This window comes from Solanum stenotomum, chromosome 10 (assembly GCF_019186545.1).
Source record: "Solanum stenotomum isolate F172 chromosome 10, ASM1918654v1, whole genome shotgun sequence".
In the NCBI taxonomy this organism is placed as follows: domain Eukaryota; kingdom Viridiplantae; phylum Streptophyta; class Magnoliopsida; order Solanales; family Solanaceae; genus Solanum; species Solanum stenotomum.
Genome location: NC_064291.1, coordinates 56,572,669 through 56,592,350, shown reverse-complemented (window position 1 = coordinate 56,592,350; position 19,682 = coordinate 56,572,669). Strand labels below are relative to the sequence as shown.

Sequence of the window (19,682 nt, the reverse complement as noted above, 5' to 3'; positions counted from 1 at the left end):
TTTAAATTATACAAATTTATAAAATTTAAATTCTGAATCTCCATTGATAGATACCTCCCTTCATTTTATATCTTAACCTGTCCCATGCATTTATAATAACTAAAAAATCAGTATTAGTTCAAGCAATTAATACTAAGAGAAATGAGTAAGCACTATATAGTTCACTTTAAATAGTATTTATCAATTATTGAATGAGGTTCACTAATAATTTTAATTTGGTAGGCCGAAAAAAGTCTAAAAATTGATAAGAAATCAAACTAAACAAAGTCGGTACCTATCTAAAAAGTCTAGAAAAATTATGAAATATTTTGTCAAACCGACTATCATGGACTTGCTCCAAATTATGTCTTTTTTAAAAATTTAAAATTATTTTAAAATAGACAGCTCATCTTCTACATGAAAAATAGTGACCTTCTTGATTGGACATTTCTACAAAAAAAAAAAAAAAAAAAAGCATTCATATTATTGCCATTATATTCCAAATTCTTATGAATTATTCTATCGACGAGCTATTCATTCTGACCTGTCTTTTTACATAGTAAGATACGTTTAGGTTTTTCTTTTCGCCTTTTCAATTAGAACCATCAACATACTTATATAGGGAGACAATTTATTTTAAAAAAAGTTATATACTAGTACTATAACCTAGCAAGGCCAAACCCTAATTGTGTGAGAAGTTCCTACCCTAATAGTTATTCATGTTTAGTTATATATCATTCATGTTATAAGTATTACATTAGTAAGAATATAAGTCAAATTTTTTTTTTACCTGAGCTTAAATTATTGATTTAGAACTTTATATATAGCTAGAATCTTCTTCAAAGACGTGAATACAAATAAAATATCTTTCGAATAAGTTTTCATAATGAGGCAGTCTTCGTAATAGAAGAAACATTTAACAACAATATAGTGTATTACATCGCTCCCCTTTAATTTCTTATTAGAATTAAACTAATTTATTCTATTCACAATTTTTTCGTAAATGATTTATTAAAACGTTTTTAGTTAACTTATGCATACTGATACTGTAATTCTTTTATACTATCAACATTTTTACCCATTATAATATGTTTTATATATATATATATATATATATATATATATATATATATATATATATATATATATATATACTTTAATTATTTTATACAGTAATTAGTTAGGATTATCTCATACACATGCTGTTACCAAAGCAAGGTGATTTTTATGGAATTTTCAACTATTCTTTTTTAGAAAAAATTTACAACTATTAAGTTGGTAAAAAAATAGGGGGAGGCAAGGCTAGTTTCTGACTTTCCGTAGTTTGCGAAAAAGAAAAAAAAACGTTGTATTTGACTCAAGATGATAAAGAAATAGCTTTATCTATCGATAAACGAACAATGAATTAACGGAGCTCTTCGCATTGCATGTCCATTTTGCATTCATACTAAAGAAAACAACCTTTGAGATTTCGATAAGAGGGGACCTTATCTTGATAAAATTCAATGAACTTCTTATGTTTTATTCTTTATATATATATATTTGATTCTACTCAAAATGATATTTTAATTTAATATTATGTGGACTTTTCTCAACAATTCCTTACCAAAAAAGGAATTAAATAATGCAAAACCAATACAAACCAAAATTAATTTTCTAGGGTATGAGCTGCCTATATTCCAATTGTAACAATTATAGCTATTACACGTTTGCCAAAAATAATTAATAGTAGTAATTAATAAAATTGAATTATTGCTTCAATCATTGAAATTTTTTCCTATAGTTTCGATTTAACAGGTGTCCCTCATTCTTTATAAAAATAATTTTAATTCAACACATCAAGTCTGAAAATAGGTATGTTCTATTATATTTTTTTTTTAAAAAAAAGTTGGTGTGTACATATAGAAATATAAATTATATAAGTATGCATGCAATATTTCATTCAATTTATTTATTTTATCAAGAATCATGAGTGTATATATAAAAAAAACTTTTGCATATTTAAGTTAAGTGTTACTAAGTACCAATATACATATACCTCTTAACTTAAGTTACAACAACAACAAATTCGATATAATTCCAAACAGAGACAGACAAAAATTTCAACTTTATAGGTTCTGAATTTAAGAATAACGACTCTATATGATTATATATAACTGAGTTCTAAATTTAACATTTATATATTTTTAATAAACTTTTTGATACAAATACTCTATTCAAGTTAAAGTTACTTAATTCTACCAAACATGTAATCTAATTTCTAGCTCCGCCGATCCCGTTATTTGAAATGGGTAAAATAAACGTATCAATATTGTTTCAAATATTGAAAATCCCCCTATAATTTTGATTTTACAGGTGTCCCTCATCCCTTTAAAAATAACAATTTTAAACTTTAATACAGCAGAGTCTGAAAACAGGTATGTTGAGTTATTAAAAGATGTTGGCTAGAACCAAGACGCTTTAAATTGTGTATTCATAGAAAATATAAATTATTCTATGCATGCAAATTTTTAATCAATTTATTTCTTTTCTCAACAATCATGAGTATATTCTCATTGTGAAAGCAACAAAAAAAAAAAGACCAAGAGCATTAAAATAATCTTTAGTACGTTTAGATTAAGAGCTCGTTTGGATTGGCTAAAAAAAATGTAGTTTTTAAGTCAAAAATAAAAAGTCAAATTGAAATGACTTTTGAATCAAAAATAATAATAATATGGGAAGACCTACTTTTGGTTTCTGACTTATTTTAAATCATTTTAAACTTATTTTAAGTCATTTTTGAACTTGTCAAACACTTCCTAACTTATTTTGAATTATGTTTTTATATTTGTCAAACACTCTCAAAAGTCTAAACTGACTTGAAAAAATTTTGACCAACTTTTAAGTCAATCAAAACACCTTCTAATATTGCTCTACATAAGGAGTCAAAAAAAGGTTGAAAATTTTTCTTCTACCTATGAAATTTTTCTGAAGAAATTAAAATTATATGAAAAGTATCATAACTTAGTTAAAATAACATAGTTAATGTAATCTCACAAGCTTTTGAGGAAGATGCTATGTACGCTGCTTTATCTATATCTAGAGCCGTCAAATTGGGCTTAGCCCATGGGGCCGGCCCAACCCTACCCGTTATTAGGGTAGGGTTGTAATAGAATTTTTCAAGCCCATTTAAAACTAGGGCTTATAAGCCTGACTCGTATAAGCCCTTGGCCCTTGATGCTTAATCGGGGATGGGACGGGGTCGACCCATGGGCCAAAACTTTTTATTCAAGAGTAATTTACAATAATATCACTAGTATATAATCTAATAATTTGAATACATGCTATGTTGTAATATTATGAATCTTCGTACTCAGATACATGTATCTCGTTATATATGGACTCAAAATTAGGTTAATTTATTTTAGATACACTCTATCAAAGTAAATTTGCATGTATATAGGATACATATACAAATCTCGCGCCCTCGCCTCCCTCCCATCTTGCTTGTCACTCTCTTATCTCACTCGCATATCTGGTATGCGAGATACATGCTAATTACACTAAATTTTTGCTAGTATTATTGAAACAACACCATTGTTTGCCATATTTGATGTGAAAATCTTCTCATTTTCTTAATGTTATAAAATTACAAGTTTGAAAAAAAAAAGGGCTAGCCCGCCCCAGCCCTCGGCCCTTCTAGGGTTGGGTTGGGTTGAGCATTTTTAGGCCCTATCAAATGAAGGGCCAGCCCGCCCTTGCCCTTCAAATTCCTTGGCCCGTGAGGATTTGGCCGGATGGGCTGGGCCGACCCTTTTTGACAGCTCTATGACCATATCTTATTAAGGTGAAGAGATTGTTTATAATATGGACTCTTGGCTCAAGTAAAACATATCCAAAACACAAATACTTAAGTAAAATAAACACAATAGCGAATAAGCTATATATTAAAAACAATTAAGAGAATAAAGTAGCAACGTCGAAATGTACAACAATAGGTAACACTGGTAAAATCGAAGAATAAGACAATTGAAGAGTAATGAAATTAATATCGACAGAGAAACTAGACAATACTCGACTACCTACTTATCTTTATTCTAATCTTCGATCTTTCTTTTCAGGAACATGTCCTCATTAAGTTGCATATATGTCTCTTATCTAATCACCACTTCAATACTTCTTCGACCTGCCTCTACATCTCCTAATACCGAATAATTCATTTTTCTTTTCATTACACAATACAAAAATCTTCTTATGAAATAACCATTTCGTCATAATTAACGTCATCCAATATTTTTCTTTTCAAAAATATAATTAAAAAAATATTTTTTTCTTTGTATTTCAAACCATACACTAGTCGACACGTGTTGATATTTTTCAAGATAAGCATACAATATAATGACGTGTCAATAATCTAAATCAGAACAGGTGTCAGTTGGCCCCACCCTAACTGTAGGACTCATTATCTCCATATGCTGAGTTATTAAAATACGACTAAGTCTATCAAATACTGCCAAAAAATAACTTTTTGAAAATGTCATGCTGTTTTAATTAATTAGACCCCTCACATCATAATCATTTATTGTCTTTAAAAAATATATATTTGAAATTACTAATATTTGAGACGTGTGGATATGATAAATTGTTTTTTAGTTGACAATATGATTTTTATGGCTGGCAAAGGTTAGTACACAACTTTAAGATGGAAGATAAAGTGAAAAAGATACTCCCGTTGACAATATAACTAAAATTCATTAAATTTAATTCATGAATTTATTTTTATAAATAACACCGTAGAGCTAATAATAAAGAAAGGAGGAAGGAAACAATGAGAATTTAACTCATACTTATTTTGTGAAAAGCTTTTGTTAATATCACTAAATAATACTTCTTCTGTTTAAATTTATTTGTATGTTTTTTTGACATGACTCAAAGTTTTAGAAAAGTATAAATGAATCTTTTGATCTTAAATTAAAGAAATGTAGATTATGTTGAAATGTCATTTAATCTTGTCGTCTAAAATAAACTATAAAAGAAAAAATAAGATAAATAAATTGAAAACAAAAAGAGTATTATGCTTGCATGATTGACCTTTTTTCTAATTTAGTCATATAAATTCAATTTATTTTTTTCTCTCTTTTTTTTTGGACCAAGCAACCTAATTAGGAGTCAATTTCAGTCATTATTATAACCATAACCTCTAATTGGATAACATTTACTGCTTTCAAATAATGAAATTAGAGAAAATGAAAGGCAAATTAAATACCAAGTCAAATTCTATGATGAAAAAGGTTAGACTACTTAGACAACTTGCTAGAAATAGTAGAGTCGTGTATTTTATAAACTTCTAAAAATAATATACTCACAAATAAAAAGATTGTGAGACTTAATCAATCAAAATACTATATATAAAAGTTTATTATATATATACACACTAGTGTCATGTCAAAATAAAAAACCTATTTATGAGGTAATAGTTCAAGAAATTTCAATTAGTCAACAACCATAAACCTTTTCAATCGTCAATAAGTTACTATTAGTTAATTATAAGTAAAGTCATCTTTGATCATTGTTTACAAGTCAATACAATCAAAATTCGAATAAGCAACACAATACAAATTTACAATATCTTTACTATTTGTAACTTTTTGAAATGACAGAGTAACCTGTCTCATTGACAAAACTAACTTATATACGCACACACTATAACTAGAACTTGCTTAATCAGCGACAAAGGTAATCTTTTTTAAAATATTTTGTTCAAGTGAGGTCGGAAGTTCAAGACCACCCCTTATAGGATAAAATATCTTATCATTCTCAATAAGATATTTTGAATTCAAATCTTAAAAAATGAAAAATAGATCCTAACTGAGAATATTTCCCTTATAACGAACCTTACACGACGTGAATCTGAATGAATCAAAGCCCTAATGAATACCAAAACACTAGGGGGAACAAATCTTTTCATCTACCTAATTATTCATTACATAAATAATATCTTTCACTATAATATCCTCATAATAAGTAAAGATATTTTAACCAAACTATCCCAAAAGTGAAAAAAAGAAAATCAAAGAATGTGAAATAGTGGGCCTAAAGAGTACGGTTATGTATTGACTTTTTAGGTTGATGAGTTAGGTGTGTATCACATGCAAAAGCTATTTTGGGCCGTTGATAGATGGAATGGGCCCATTTACTACACGAGTCTTGTCTTCTAAAGGCCCCATCATCAATTTTCACCTTTATATATTTAATGCTATTTAGGTCCCACAAATTTTAATTTCAAACTTTTCCCATGATTAACACCATTCACGTCTAGAAAAATTGGTTTACGTAATCATCGAGAGTTTTGCTGAGATGAATGAGATTTTTGTATCTATAATTAGAAGTTTCGGATATGAGTGTTTGTAATAAAGAAACTTTTGATTAAAAAAAAGCGTTTAGATATGAGCGAGATTTTTCTGTTTTAATAAGAGGTGAAATCAGAATTTTAACTTTATAGGTTCCGAATTCTATAACGATAATTTCAAGTGTTAATAACTAAGTTATAAACCTAACATTTGTATATATATAATAAACTTCTTAATACAAATATACTATTTGAGCAAAAGTTATTGAGTTTGGCCGAATCTATACCGAACTTCTACCTACGCCCCTGACTTTAACTAGAGGTTTTAAATTCAAGTTCAAGATATTTTTTAATGAAACACATTTGTTTCTTATATGGATGTGCAAAATTTGAACTAGTTGGAGTAGTGAGTTTTGAGTACCAAATAGATTTGTTTACTCCCTCTTTCTATGGGAATAATCTATTGAGCTTTAAAAGCCATTATGGATTTAAAAAAAAAATACAAATATATTACACTCAAATCTCAAATTAGAAAAGTAGATTAAAGAACAACTAGCTAGTCTATCTTTAGCTCCATTATAGAACAAATCTTTAGCATTAGGTATTATTGATACTTGTTTGGCTAATATTGTACATGTGATTAATATGAATGGTTTCAAATTAATCCTTATTTATATAATTAGTGTGACCCTTGCCCGAATCAAGCATAATGGTTTGTGTATCGAACTATCTTTTTTATGCTCATTTCGAAGAGCAAACTTGACAATTATTAATAATATTGATAAAATTGGATGAATTTGACTTTTGTTGCATAATATAAATGATGCATTTCATATAACAAGTTCCAAGTTTGGTGGAGTTTTGAGATTTAAAAAGTGTTTAGCATATGACTTGTCTTTTCCTTTATTAGTAAGAGGCAACTAATTTCAAAGTTGTCCTTTTAATTTATAGTGATTTTTCCAAATTTAGTTGAACATGCATGGCAAATTAGAGTTTGAAAAATTATAATATTAGAACAAAAAGAGATACTTATAACTTCAGCCATCAAAATCAATTATTTATAATTAGTTTTAAATTCCAATCTTTAGATTTTTTTTTATTTATGCTTCGAAATTTTAATCTTTAGGAGAGACAACAATTAGGGGTGTATCAACCGATATATTCAAATTTTACTAGTCTAACTTTTCTTTTTCTTATCATATTCGCTCGGAATCTAAACTATTCTCAAACCCCATCGCCTAAAATTAGGATTGAAATATGGTGCAAACTTCTAATCATACTAAATCTTATCCCCTTACCTACCTACCTTGCATGCCTTGCACTATTCACTAGCTTATCCCAACCTAAAATATATATATTTTTTAAAATAAATAAATCTTACAACAAAAGATTAAAGTTTTTAAATGGAAAAAAAAAATAGGAAAAGAAAAGAAAGGAAGCAAACTTCTCCTGCCAGAAAAATAGGAAGATAGAAATAAATGAATAAGTGAAGGCGTGGCACAAAAATTAAATGGAAGAAAGCTGTAAGTTGAAAGTTGAAACTAGAAACAAAAGGTTATCCCTCTCTCTCTCTTCTTGTTTTAAGTTGTCATCGGTATTTAGTATTCATATTAGAGCAATTAATTTAAATTTTAGTCGTGAAAGACTCATACAAGAGGAAAGTGCTTGTTAACGAGATTTTTTATATATTCAGAACTCGTACTCAAAATCTCTAATTAAAAATAAAAGAATCTTTATGACTCTATCCATCTCACGATAATCCTAATTGGTAAAGTCTTATCTCTCAACTGTATTGAATGCTAAATAATAAATTCATAAAGTTGCTTTTTGATTTCTCAGCAATTAAGTTAAGTCGATAGAGAGTGACCACTCTTTTTTGTGTTTTAGGTCCACACGGTAATTGCCTTTGGCTAAGTCAAAATTACCCTTTTCACAATGTGAACCCATCCCCAAAACCACCCACCCCACCCCACCAAGTAAAATGATACCCCATAATATTGTTGAAACACTTTTTGAGGTCTAAAAAGTTGAAATTCATAACATAGTGAAACGTGTAATTCACCTTTGATTTTATTTAATTGCATTTGTTCCTTCTTTTAATATCTTAAAAGAATGCAATAACGAGGAAGATCCTAGATTGTATATCCATTGATCAAGTGTTATAAAGAATGGAGCTAAAGGTTGAAGAGGTTTATAAGGTTAAATTTTGTTTACATATATTTAGTAGATGTCGACTTTCTTGGTAAAAATCTTGTCGCAGTTATTGGAAGCAAGCTATTCAACTAAAACAAAAGAAATGATTCACCTTAACCCAGTGTTGGTTGATCATACAGAGCAAGATCCAACACTTGTGATCATAGAAGGCACATAGTTCGAACACTAAATTGAATGTGTGATCAAGACTACACTACACAAATCAAAATTGAAAAAACATTTTTCTTGAATGTTGGTCTACTGGAAACAACCTTTTAAGTTCTACCCAACAAAAATAGGGGTAAGATTATCGTACACCTCATTCTCTCCAGACTACACTTGTGAGAGTATAATAGATATGTTATTGTTGATTAACATTGCACTAAAACCTTATGTTATCTTCCACTTTATTACCATCTCAAAGTCTTCCCAACACTCTCACCGGGGGCGGAGCCACATGGGTGCAAAGGGATTCATCGTGTGTTTACTTCTTTATATTGTGAACGTCTTAACAAAAATTCCGACTCCAACACTCCATCCCCACCCCACCCCCCAAACACACACAAAAATGGAAACAATTTCAAGTAAATTGATCAGTTCACTTTAAACAAAATATGGAACCACTTTACTGACACAATTACTGCAAGGGTAATATAGAGATAGATTACCTAGAGGACTTGGTAGATAAGAGTATAAAGTTGAATCATAAATGCCAACTTTCAAAAATAGAAGAAAAAAAAGAGTTATGGGACCTTAATGTTAAGCAGAATAGATCCTTTTCTCAACAGCTATAAATACAAGCAAAGAGGAAAACCAAAACACAAGTGACATCAAAACTCAAAAAACTATATTTCCTCCAATTATCTCTCTTTCTTTTATAGCTCTTTCAAGTTTTTGCAACTTAATCATAGAAACAAAATTGACCTTTTCGAACTCTGTCTGTAACTCACTAAAGGCCTCGGGTTTCTTCATTGATCCTCATATTTTTCTCTGGATCAGTCAAAAAAGGGGCAGTTTTTTTAGCACCCCTGTTTTCCTCTGTTTTTATGAAGTTATAAATATGGACAGCAATCAAGAAAACAACTCTATGACTACCATATTTGATGAGGCTGCTAGAATTCGATCTTCGTTATCTCAACTAATTCTAACAAGTGGTACAAACACATTCGATACGATTTTTTCTCATTGTCAAGAAAATAACCAAATGACTAATAGTCCAGTTTTTGAGCCTTTAGGTACTTCAGTCTACCTCAGACAGAGAGATTTGCTACACAAATTCTGTCAAGAAAACATAGCAAATATCTCAATACCAACAACTTCCAAAACAACCCCTTTTCAAAACTCTTTGTATACACAGAGTTACAAGTTTCCTGAGAAGAAAAAACTATACAGGGGAGTAAGACAGAGGCATTGGGGAAAATGGGTTGCTGAGATAAGACTTCCACAGAATAGAATGAGAGTTTGGTTAGGTACTTATGAAACTGCTGAAGCTGCTGCTTATGCTTATGATAGAGCAGCTTATAAGCTTCGTGGCGAATATGCAAGATTGAATTTTCCTAATCTTCGCGATCCGAGTAAGTTGGGATTTGGAGATGGAGAGAAAATGAATGCTGTGAAGAATGCAGTGGATGCTAAGATTCAAGCTATTTGTCAGAAGGTGAAAAGGGAGAAAGCTAAAAAGGCTGCTAAGAAAAAGAGTGAAAATGAGAGTAAAGGTAAAGAAACTATGGATTCATCATCTTCTTCTACTACTACTACTACTACAACAACAACTACGACTTCTATGATTTCACCAAGTGTTTCTGAAGATGGATTATGGAAAAGTGAGGATTCAACTTGTTCTGTATTTGGTGATTGTTTGAAGGATCCATTAATGGAGTCTGAGTTTGATAGTTGTTCACTTGCAAGAATGCCTTCTTTTGATCCTGAATTGATATGGGAAGTTCTTGCTAATTAGGGCGCGACTAAGTCCAAGACGAGCAAAACCGTCACGGTTAATTAGGAGTTGTTGTTATTGGGATTTAGTTGGTACCATTTTATGCTGTGGGAAAATGTAAATGGTTAATTTTGAAGATTTAGCTATATCTATCTTATGACTATTACTACCTTTGTCAAAGTTAAGCAGTGATGAATGTCTTGAGTTTGTCTTGTGTGTTTTTCTTATGGGATGAATGGACATATTTGAGCTCTATTTACTCCCAAGTATATGTATCAAATATGTTGGGGTTTTGTTATTTTTAATGATATTAGTTATGTTTAAACCAGTTTGTAGTTAAGCATCTATTTGTTTCAAATTTTATTTTGTAATGGTGATGTGAATAGGGTGGTGGAAAAGAACTTCCTGCAAATAAACTAAGTTACAACTCATACTAAGTTTAAAAAGTAGGATATTTCACAGAAAGCTTGAGTAATACATCTAAATAGATGATGATATGGTCAAATCTTAGAAATGAAAAAAACGGTTAGGTTATTTCTACTAATCTGCTTAAGCAATTGAGTGTCTATTGGAAGCAACCTATCAACCATCTCAAGGTTGGGACTTGGGAGTAAAGTTTGTTTGTTCTAGACTTCACCTGTGGGATTACACAGAATTTTTTGTTGTTGTTGATTTGGTTTTCATCTTGGATTGTTAAGTGAGAAACAGCAGAAAGAAAATCTTGAGGGAAATAAGGTGTGAAAAGGAATAGTGCCACATATCCAAGATTGCCCATACCGTGTAATGTGGGATGCACAAAGTTAGTTGACTATTTGAAGGTTTAGAAGGCCACATGTGAACCTCAGAGCTCACTGCCAAGTCACTGTGGTCCACCTGATTCTTCAACTCTCACCTACATTATCTTTTCTTTTTTTTTAAAGTGATGGTGGTGTTTGGATCAATTTACGCACATCTCAATTAATTTCATCAGATACCTATAGAGAGCAAATAGGAAGAAATCATCGACTGCCTTTTTGTTCCACTGGAATTTGAAATTGAGATCTTGGATTCCTCCACCTAAGCTACACCCCTGGATTTATTTTTTATACTCAACCCCTCCCCTAAAGTCTTTGTTTCTCTCTTAAAAATACTGCCTCCATAGTTTGAGCAAAGATGAAATTTTAAAAAGAGAAAAGGACTAAGAGCATCTCACACACTGAGGGTATAATGATGTGTTTAAAAATAAAATAATTTTCATATAATATACAAAAAGAATCTCACATCCATAAGGAATGAGATCTCTGGATTCCTTATATGGTTTGGACAATCCCCTCTTTGAGCTAGCTTTTAGGATGTGAATCAAGCACATGAACTAATCTATCATAGTATCAAACTCCAAGTCAATCTGATGTGGGCCCTCGGATGAGAACCCAAATTAATTGAAGGGGGTGGAAATACCTCAGTTGATGAATGACCACGCTCCAACCAGACAATAGAACCCTAGATAAAAAATATCTGGCAATCCTCATCTCTTTGAGCTAACTTTTTGAGTGTGAGTTCAGCCCAAAGCCTAATCAGAGTGCCTCATGAAAAAGGAACAATAACTCTACAATATTTTATTTCACATAAATTTGTTAAAAGATAATGCTATGCCTATTTCTCTGACTATGGTTTAGTTTGTCAACAAATTCGAATAAATAAAATGAAATGGTCCCAGAAACTGATGTGAATGAAAATAGTACAGTAAAGATCAAAGCAGGCGATGGTGATGTCTCAGTAATGCTTGCCTGACAACTTTAGAACCGTAGCAATACATACAACTAAGGTCCACTTATTGTCTCACAAACCACAAATACACAATAGTCAACAAAATCTTATGAGTTTTTAATAATGTTAGTTTGAAGTTTTGAACCAGTTATAAGCTCCTTTCATTACTTCATTAAATTAACAAAAACTTATCATTGTAGATTCTTGGCACACAACGTTGTAATCAAAACGCTAATCGTGGGTTTTTATCAAGATTTGTCAACTGCAAGGAAAATTTGATTGCCAAGGCTACACATCTCAAGAAGGCAAGTACAAATTACTCCCCCATAACATTAAGTAGTACAAGCCTTTTTTTTTCAAATGGAAATATTATAAACTAACAATATAGGGAGCATGTTACAAGTTTTATCACTCAACTAGGCAATAAATTAACAAACCAAGGACAACAGAGTCTTGACACATAATTACAATCACATGCAGGGTCGTAAATAACATCACATGTATATAGAAGATTTTATAAGAACACTACCAGCTAATTGAGTTCCTTGACTGCTGAACTTTCGCATTGTAAGAAGTCTCTATCTCCTCCTGCATGGTTATGAGTTGCGTCAGTCAGAGGTGGATCCACGATTTAAGTTCTATGAATTCAATCCGTAAAAGTCGTACAGCATTGCACTAGTTATGAATTCATATCTACTATATGTTGCAAATTTAGTGATCTTTTACACATTCTCCTGGCATCAGTTTCCTAAACTATGAGTTTAAGTTTAAAGCATTGATGCCGGTTACAAAATAAACACATGGTTAAAACATATTTTAGATGACCAAATTTCTGATGAGTAGGATAAACCGCTATTAAAAGGACAGGCATGGCAAGGATGCCTCCTGGAAACAGCTAGTCTCATACAGAAGTCAAAAGTTATAGCATGGCAAAAGAAATACAAGTATGATTTGTTTGAAGTAGGTGAGATGTACCTTGCAAGACTTTAACAGATGTTGCAAGAAGGATTCCCTAAAGTATCTAACACAATCTCCAAGAGAGGTTCCATCCCATTCTGTCATAAATTTATTCATCAAAAAGTAAAAATCATAAATTTGGACAAGTAAAAATTTAAGATCAGCTAGACTAGGAAAACAATAAAGAAATACATTGCAATAGTGAGAGACACTAAGTAGGCATTTGGACATGAATTGAGTGATATTTGAAAAACAGTAATATTTGATGGAGTTAAATTGAAAAAATATAATTGGTAGTAGAAGTTGTATCAAGACATGTATTGCACTTGAAAAAATGTTGAAGTTTTCTGAAAGAAAACATTTTTTACTTGAAAAACTGGTTGACCCAATGTATAACCAAACAGGTTTTTGAAAAATAAAAACTTTAAAGAAGCAAAAATGTATTGTCCAAACGGAACCTAAGTAAAGGGACACAATTACGACCACAAAATGCAGAGAGTTAATTGTCTAGCTAGAGTGAAGTTCATAAGTTATGATAGCTGAATGATTGCTAGCTTTAGCTTAATGAAATATCATTTAAGAACCTCAAGTAAATTATTCATTGCCATTTTTGACACTTGATAGAAAGAAAAACATCAAGAAAATAATTACCGAAAAATACAAGTAAAAAGATGTAGAAAAAAATTCAGCATACCACTATCCCCTTCTCCTTTAAAGCCTCCAGTATTCAGTTCCCCAAGAACCTGCAATACAGTCAAATCAGTGTCAACAATAGGGAAAAGAGTAACTAGCTAGAATAAGAAGTCTCCACATAATTATGATTGTTTGATATAATATTGTCAAATCTTACAACTACTGGGGTCAAAAAAGCATGGAGATGATGATGGTTAACTTATCCCACAGGTGGACAAATCAAGTTGTAAGTTGTAACTGAATGATGGATAGGATCGTTAACAGAAGTATGTCATATCAAGAAGTATCTATTGAAAGTGGAAGAGAATAATAGTGTGGTCTTGAGTACACGGAATAGGAATTCCTTTAATCAGGTCCAGCACCATTTTGCCCTAAGAATTGCAACCAGCCTTGACTAATTGAACATTGGAGAAAACGCCAGCAAAGCAGCAGTTGGATTACGAGGAAACCATTTGCTTCTGAATCGAATATTTGGTAATTGAAAACATGGGAATAGACAAGTTTTACTAATTTGTTTTGAAAAATTCAATTTGATAAAACATGATGATAAAATACATATTTCTATAGTCTCCTAGACATTACAAAACTTAATTTTACCTCTCACAATTAACAGATAAAGCAAGAATCTTCAACCAATTGAAATCAAATCAATGATATATTGAAAGCGCTAAAGGCAAACTCTTCGAGGATTGTTCACCTGGGAAAGGGTTGGAACAGCAGAAGGATCAAATTCCTCACAGTTCTTGGGATTAATAGGAACACAAACCCGGCCTGACAAAAGAACAGTAATTTCTGTTAAAATATGCAGACCATAGATGAAAGCATATCCAGTGATAAGGAGTTGCAATAATTCAAGTAACTTTGTCTTTCAGGTGCATTGGGGTCAAGCATATAAGGGGCAAACCTGTTTTGGGGTGCACACAGAAAGGAGCCTTTAATAAGTGATTCATGTGCTTTGAGACCTGAGACGTCAAAAATGCAAATCTTCAGTTGAAATCTATGCATACATGTAAGGAATATAATCAAGTCCTATTGTATTTGTTGCTCTCCATTCTTGTTATCCCCTGGGTTTTAAAAGGAATTAAATGTTTACGCTCCATATAAGCAGAACTGAGTCTCCAAAAAGGTGGAAAACGGGAAATAGCACGAACCTCCATATCAAGCCTTGGATAGGTAAAAGTAAACACAATTTCTTCAATGCATCTACGAAGACCTTGGCCCTGAAAAATGGAAAATGGAACCATCAGTAATGGAAACTGAAGGCACTTGTTTCAAATTTGACATATAAGCAATCACACCTTTTAGCTAATTTATTAAAAATATCATGGTTCACTCAATTTGCAAAAGAACATGATAGATCTTGAGTTCTGGAGCAATGACACACAATACAAGAATCTCAATGGGTTCAAGACTAATAATTAAGCCTGACTTGATTCATGCGATTAAAAGGACAGTTTAAAACTTTAATTTCCATAGTGCAAGTTAATATAAGATTGCTACCTTCTGTTTATTGGAGTGCAATAGATTTTTTAGTTGATCCCACCGGGCAACATTAATTTCTTCTCTTGAGCGTTTGTTAGACAACCATCTTCCCCGAAGCTCAGATGTAACAGCTGCAAAATTCCTCAACATCACTAAAAACTCAATGAGATGAAAATGATTTAGAAGAAGTAATGAAAGGTAAACTTGCATACACTCATCAGGTATCATTTCCAGAATCTTCTCAAACCTTTCCTCATTCAAGAACAAATTTTGACTTGATAGCAGTCTTTTTTCAAAGTAATCTTTCAAGACCTCAGTATAAGATCTCCTGCAGAGATAGAATTTGACTAAGAATACAACCTAAACCTAAACAAAGAGAAAAAAATTGGATGGATAGAACCTTACACGAGGTAAGGATGAAGTGCAGGACCCACTAGAGAAACTTTTTTACTGCTATTCTCATTGCCCTGAATAGTAAACATAATATATTTCTGTTAGAACCTCAAGCTATCATAATTTCCATTAGAAAACATGTAAAGCATCGCTAAGTACCTTGTAAACACGAAAATAATCAACAATTGCAGCCCTCTGTTCATTGTTCAACCTGATTATGATGATGAATATAAGAACAGTATGAACATAGTAGAAAAGTAAATACAATGACCATATCAGTAAATAGAATAATACACATGTGGAGCAGTACCTTCTCGCTTTTCCATCACAAACCCAACAATGGACACCACGCCTGCCACTGTATACCCACAGGATGTGGCTGAACCCAAAGTCATCTGTGAAACAACAAAATGAGAGTGTATGCAACATACATTTGCAGAAGGTCAAAAATGTTCCTAGGGAAAAACAGCAGTTTGTTTTTCATGTCATAAAGACTATACCTCTGAGAGAAGTATCAATGACCTTGATAGCAATTGTCATCAGCGGCCAGCACTCTAAACAAACATCAGCTCCTGAACAGCAGTATCTGGCATCATCATAGTCTGATATATCCTGCAGTATGATATGTATGTGACATCTTTCAGCCGCAACATGAATTGGCAGATTTTCCACACAAACATTAATATTTTCAATCTCAATGACTTACAATATCAAAAACTAGCTCCTTTTCAACAGGCGTGAAAACATTGTCACCACCTTGTGAATATGCGTGCCTTTTTGAAGGCTGCAGCACAGAAACATAGCAATTAGAAGTATTAAATAAAAGGTAAATATATATATATATCCTACTGAAACAACTTACTGACTCACAAACACAAACCTGTCTACCCCGCAAAGAAAGAACACAAAGAAATTGGGGTACCTTAATCTAAGGGGAAGCATCAAATGAGAATAACCATATGATTAACTCAAGGTATAGCCATTATGTGTGTTTCAGCTAAAAAGAAACTCCTTTTTTCCTTTTGAAGTGAATTAACAAGCAGACAGTATAAAAACACATATAAGAACCTCTCAATACACATTAAAGCAACAAATGCAGCAAATTAAGTATAAATAGCTTTTACCCCGAATCCTCTTGTTCATAGCGTCAAAAACAGAGGAAACATGAGGGGAACGGAAGAATGATTTTCTCAATTCACTTTTCAAATAGATAAGAATACATCGGTATTTATACACGAGAAATATTCTTTAGCAAATGCTACACAATATTTTACAGTAAATGTAGTATCAAGAATATCTCTCACATAATTATCATAGCGAGAATTTCTTAATGTATATCCTACAAGACATTCTACGATTTGTCCATCATGCTAACACATACAAACTTAACTTAAGTTCTAATGCAGGGAGAACGACAGTTGCAGAGATCTTACATCTACGCTGTAGACAGGTCCAATGTCTATTTTGAAAGGACACTTCTCTTTGATAGCATTTTCCAGCTCAGATGCAGTATTGAATGATTGAAATCGCAAGTAAATATCATTATCCAATGTGAAAGAAAACTCCCTTCGACCAAAGTATGAGTGATCACAACCTGGATGCTTTCCATCTGGAGAACCCACACTAGTACAGTGTTACAAAAGAAATATGAAATGAGAAATTTTGCATATCAAGGAACTGCTTTTACCATTGCCATAAGACAGCCACTTGAACATATCAGCATAAGGGAAAATCTTTCCTGCAAACAAAGAAGACTTGGCTTAAGATATCAATCCATAGATGGTTTTGGAAACCAAATGAAAATTACTGATGTGTGACGAAATTTTTTCTTAGAGGATGAGGGATCGAGGAAGGTAAAAATTTGCCCCAGCATAGCTCTATCACATCTATCTCGAATTCCTAATCCTATTGCTTTCAAGGCAGAGAAAGTGCTACAGCATCCTTCAGATTATACTGACACCTAAAGAACACTTTTTCAAACAATTTTTAATTTAACACCGCAAGATTCAAAAGCCTCCCTTTGTTTCTTAAACTCCATGCCGAATCAAACTAAGAGACTTTAATTGGAACAGAGAGAGTAGGTTTTACAAATATCAGCCTTGTTCCTATATGGATATACAGATGTCTAATCCTAGCTAAAAAAAATCATGACAAACATATGGGTCTAATTTGAGTGTACAAACAGGGACCGATGTAGAGTATGTGTTGCGGTTTCATCCTAATTGAAAAGTTCACTAGATAAGTACAAATAATCGATTTCAAACTCAAGAAATCAAATGTATACAACTCATAAAGCTAAAACCCTGATCCTCAATGTATACAAATGAACAAAATAAAAATGTAACAAACAAAGAATTACCATAATAAGCTTTTAAATAATCGGCGTTGAATCCTTCTGGAACGGCATTCTCTAGCCTCCTTTGCTCAACTTCATTCCCGTCTATTAACATGTCATCTCTTCCATTCTCAACTTCTTCTCTAGGCATTTTCCAAAATTACTTTATCCAAATTTACAGAAATAATACAAGCAGCACTGGAAACATAAACAAATGTTTTAGATTATCTTCACCGGAGTTAACCCTAGCAATTGTAAACACCATGAAGCTATAATATATGTTCAAGTAAGCTCAAAGAGAACATGAATCAGGATATAACTTTAAGGATAATATAGAACTCACCGGTGTACTTGAATCACCGGCTGAATACAGCGGCGTCGGGTAGGGCGGACGGCGGACGGCGGCGGCGATGAAGATCTAGAACGGAAGCTGGAAATGGCGGGAAATCGGATTGTGGATAATGAAGCATTTAACTTGGCGGGAGAAAAGATGAATTTATTGAACCGCTTGTTGGGCCGTGTGATTTAGTTTTGGGCCTCATTTATATGTTGCGATAAGTTGGTAAATAGATAGTTTTAAGTTTTAACCTCTCATATCAAATAGGGAAAATTGTATGAAATAGCAAACTATTAATTCAAATTAAATGTTATAGCCATAGTTTATTTTAGTTGTAATTCGCAGCAAACATTTCCTTTTTTTTGTCATCTGATTCGGTATACGATTAGCCATTTTCGGTATACAATTAGCCATTTTATACATTTCGGTATAAAATGTATAAAATGCGTTTGTGTTTGTATAAAGCGAGAGAAAAGTGTATATATAAATACAAATACATATATTTTCGTGTTATACACTTATAATTATACAAATACAGATCTTATTATACAAATTATAATGTATAAATGAATTTATACAAAACTGAACAATTTGTATAAAATTGAATGTTTGTAGCCAATTATACAAATCAAAAGCTCCATACCAAACATAAAATTTGTTATGGAGCAATTATGCAAACTTAGCTATAACATACAAATATGATTTTTATGTTTGCTATATATGAAAGTTGCTCTATCAAATATTGGTCACTATTTTAAGACTACTTATTTCATTCGTTTCAATTTCTATGTGGTATCTTTCGAATTTTGAGAATGGAATGTAACTCTTTGTGTAATTTGAGTATGAATGTAATGCTTTTGTGTTCTTGAGTTTAAATATAGAATTTTTTTTTTAAAAAAAGAGGAAATTTTGCAAATAGTCATTGTAATAAACTCAATTAGGCTCTTTAGCTATAATTTGGATATTTACAGATTGTAGCTATAGTTTAAACTGCTATGGGTGACCTCGTTTGTATAATTCATAGGTACGTTTGTATAATTCGCAGGTACATTTGTATAGTTGATTTATTTTCATTTGTATTTGTATAAACTAGTTAGTATCAATTGATTTGAATTTATTTTTGTATAAACTCAAAACAACGATTTTATACAAACACAAACATCTGAACTTTAAACAGTTATACAAATTACATTATACAGAATAAATTATACAAATTATATTTATACAAACGTATACGCTTACACAGACTGAAAAAAGTGGGTGACGTAATTATCATTGAATGTTGATATTTGGTAGCGAGTGG

At 31.7% G+C, this 19,682-nt stretch overlaps 2 protein-coding genes across 2 annotated transcripts; one reads left to right on the top strand and one right to left on the bottom strand.

The window, feature by feature from the left end:
- Window positions 1–9,326: 9,326 nt before the first annotated feature.
- LOC125842481 (ethylene-responsive transcription factor ERF061) lies at window positions 9,327–10,761 on the top strand. Its single transcript, XM_049521780.1, has one exon. It carries the CDS (start codon window positions 9,561–9,563, stop codon window positions 10,455–10,457), a length of 897 nt encoding a protein of 298 aa, XP_049377737.1. The 5' UTR covers window positions 9,327–9,560; the 3' UTR covers window positions 10,458–10,761.
- A 1,722-nt stretch (window positions 10,762–12,483) lies between these two features.
- On the bottom strand, window positions 12,484–18,488 carry LOC125841504 (uncharacterized). Its single transcript, XM_049520655.1, has 17 exons — window positions 18,386–18,488; window positions 18,067–18,240; window positions 17,395–17,445; window positions 17,141–17,316; window positions 16,414–16,491; window positions 16,208–16,319; window positions 16,018–16,102; window positions 15,867–15,918; window positions 15,720–15,781; window positions 15,527–15,642; window positions 15,333–15,445; window positions 14,984–15,052; window positions 14,737–14,794; window positions 14,530–14,603; window positions 13,834–13,882; window positions 13,158–13,237; window positions 12,484–12,770 (listed from the first exon to the last, which is right to left on the bottom strand). The coding sequence occupies exons 2-17, from the start codon at window positions 18,191–18,193 to the stop codon at window positions 12,708–12,710; spliced, it is 1,365 nt and encodes a 454-aa protein (XP_049376612.1). The 5' UTR covers window positions 18,194–18,240; window positions 18,386–18,488; the 3' UTR covers window positions 12,484–12,707.
- Window positions 18,489–19,682: the final 1,194 nt, after the last annotated feature.

What these genes read in the sequence shown, in the direction of transcription:
- LOC125841504 (XM_049520655.1), bottom strand. Translation starts at nt 18,193, where the DNA reads ATGCCTAGAGAAGAAGTTGAGAATGGAAGAGATGACATGTTAATAGAC. An exon ending in TTATTTAAAAGCTTATTATG is followed by an intron (nt 17,446 to 18,066) that starts GTAATTCTTTGT and finishes CTTTGTTTGCAG; the next exon opens with GAAAGATTTTCCCTTATGCT. An exon ending in AGGAGCTAGTTTTTGATATT is followed by an intron (nt 16,320 to 16,413) that starts GTAAGTCATTGA and finishes ATCATACTGCAG; the next exon opens with GATATATCAGACTATGATGA.
- LOC125842481 (XM_049521780.1), top strand. Translation starts at nt 9,561, where the DNA reads ATGGACAGCAATCAAGAAAACAACTCTATGACTACCATATTTGATGAG.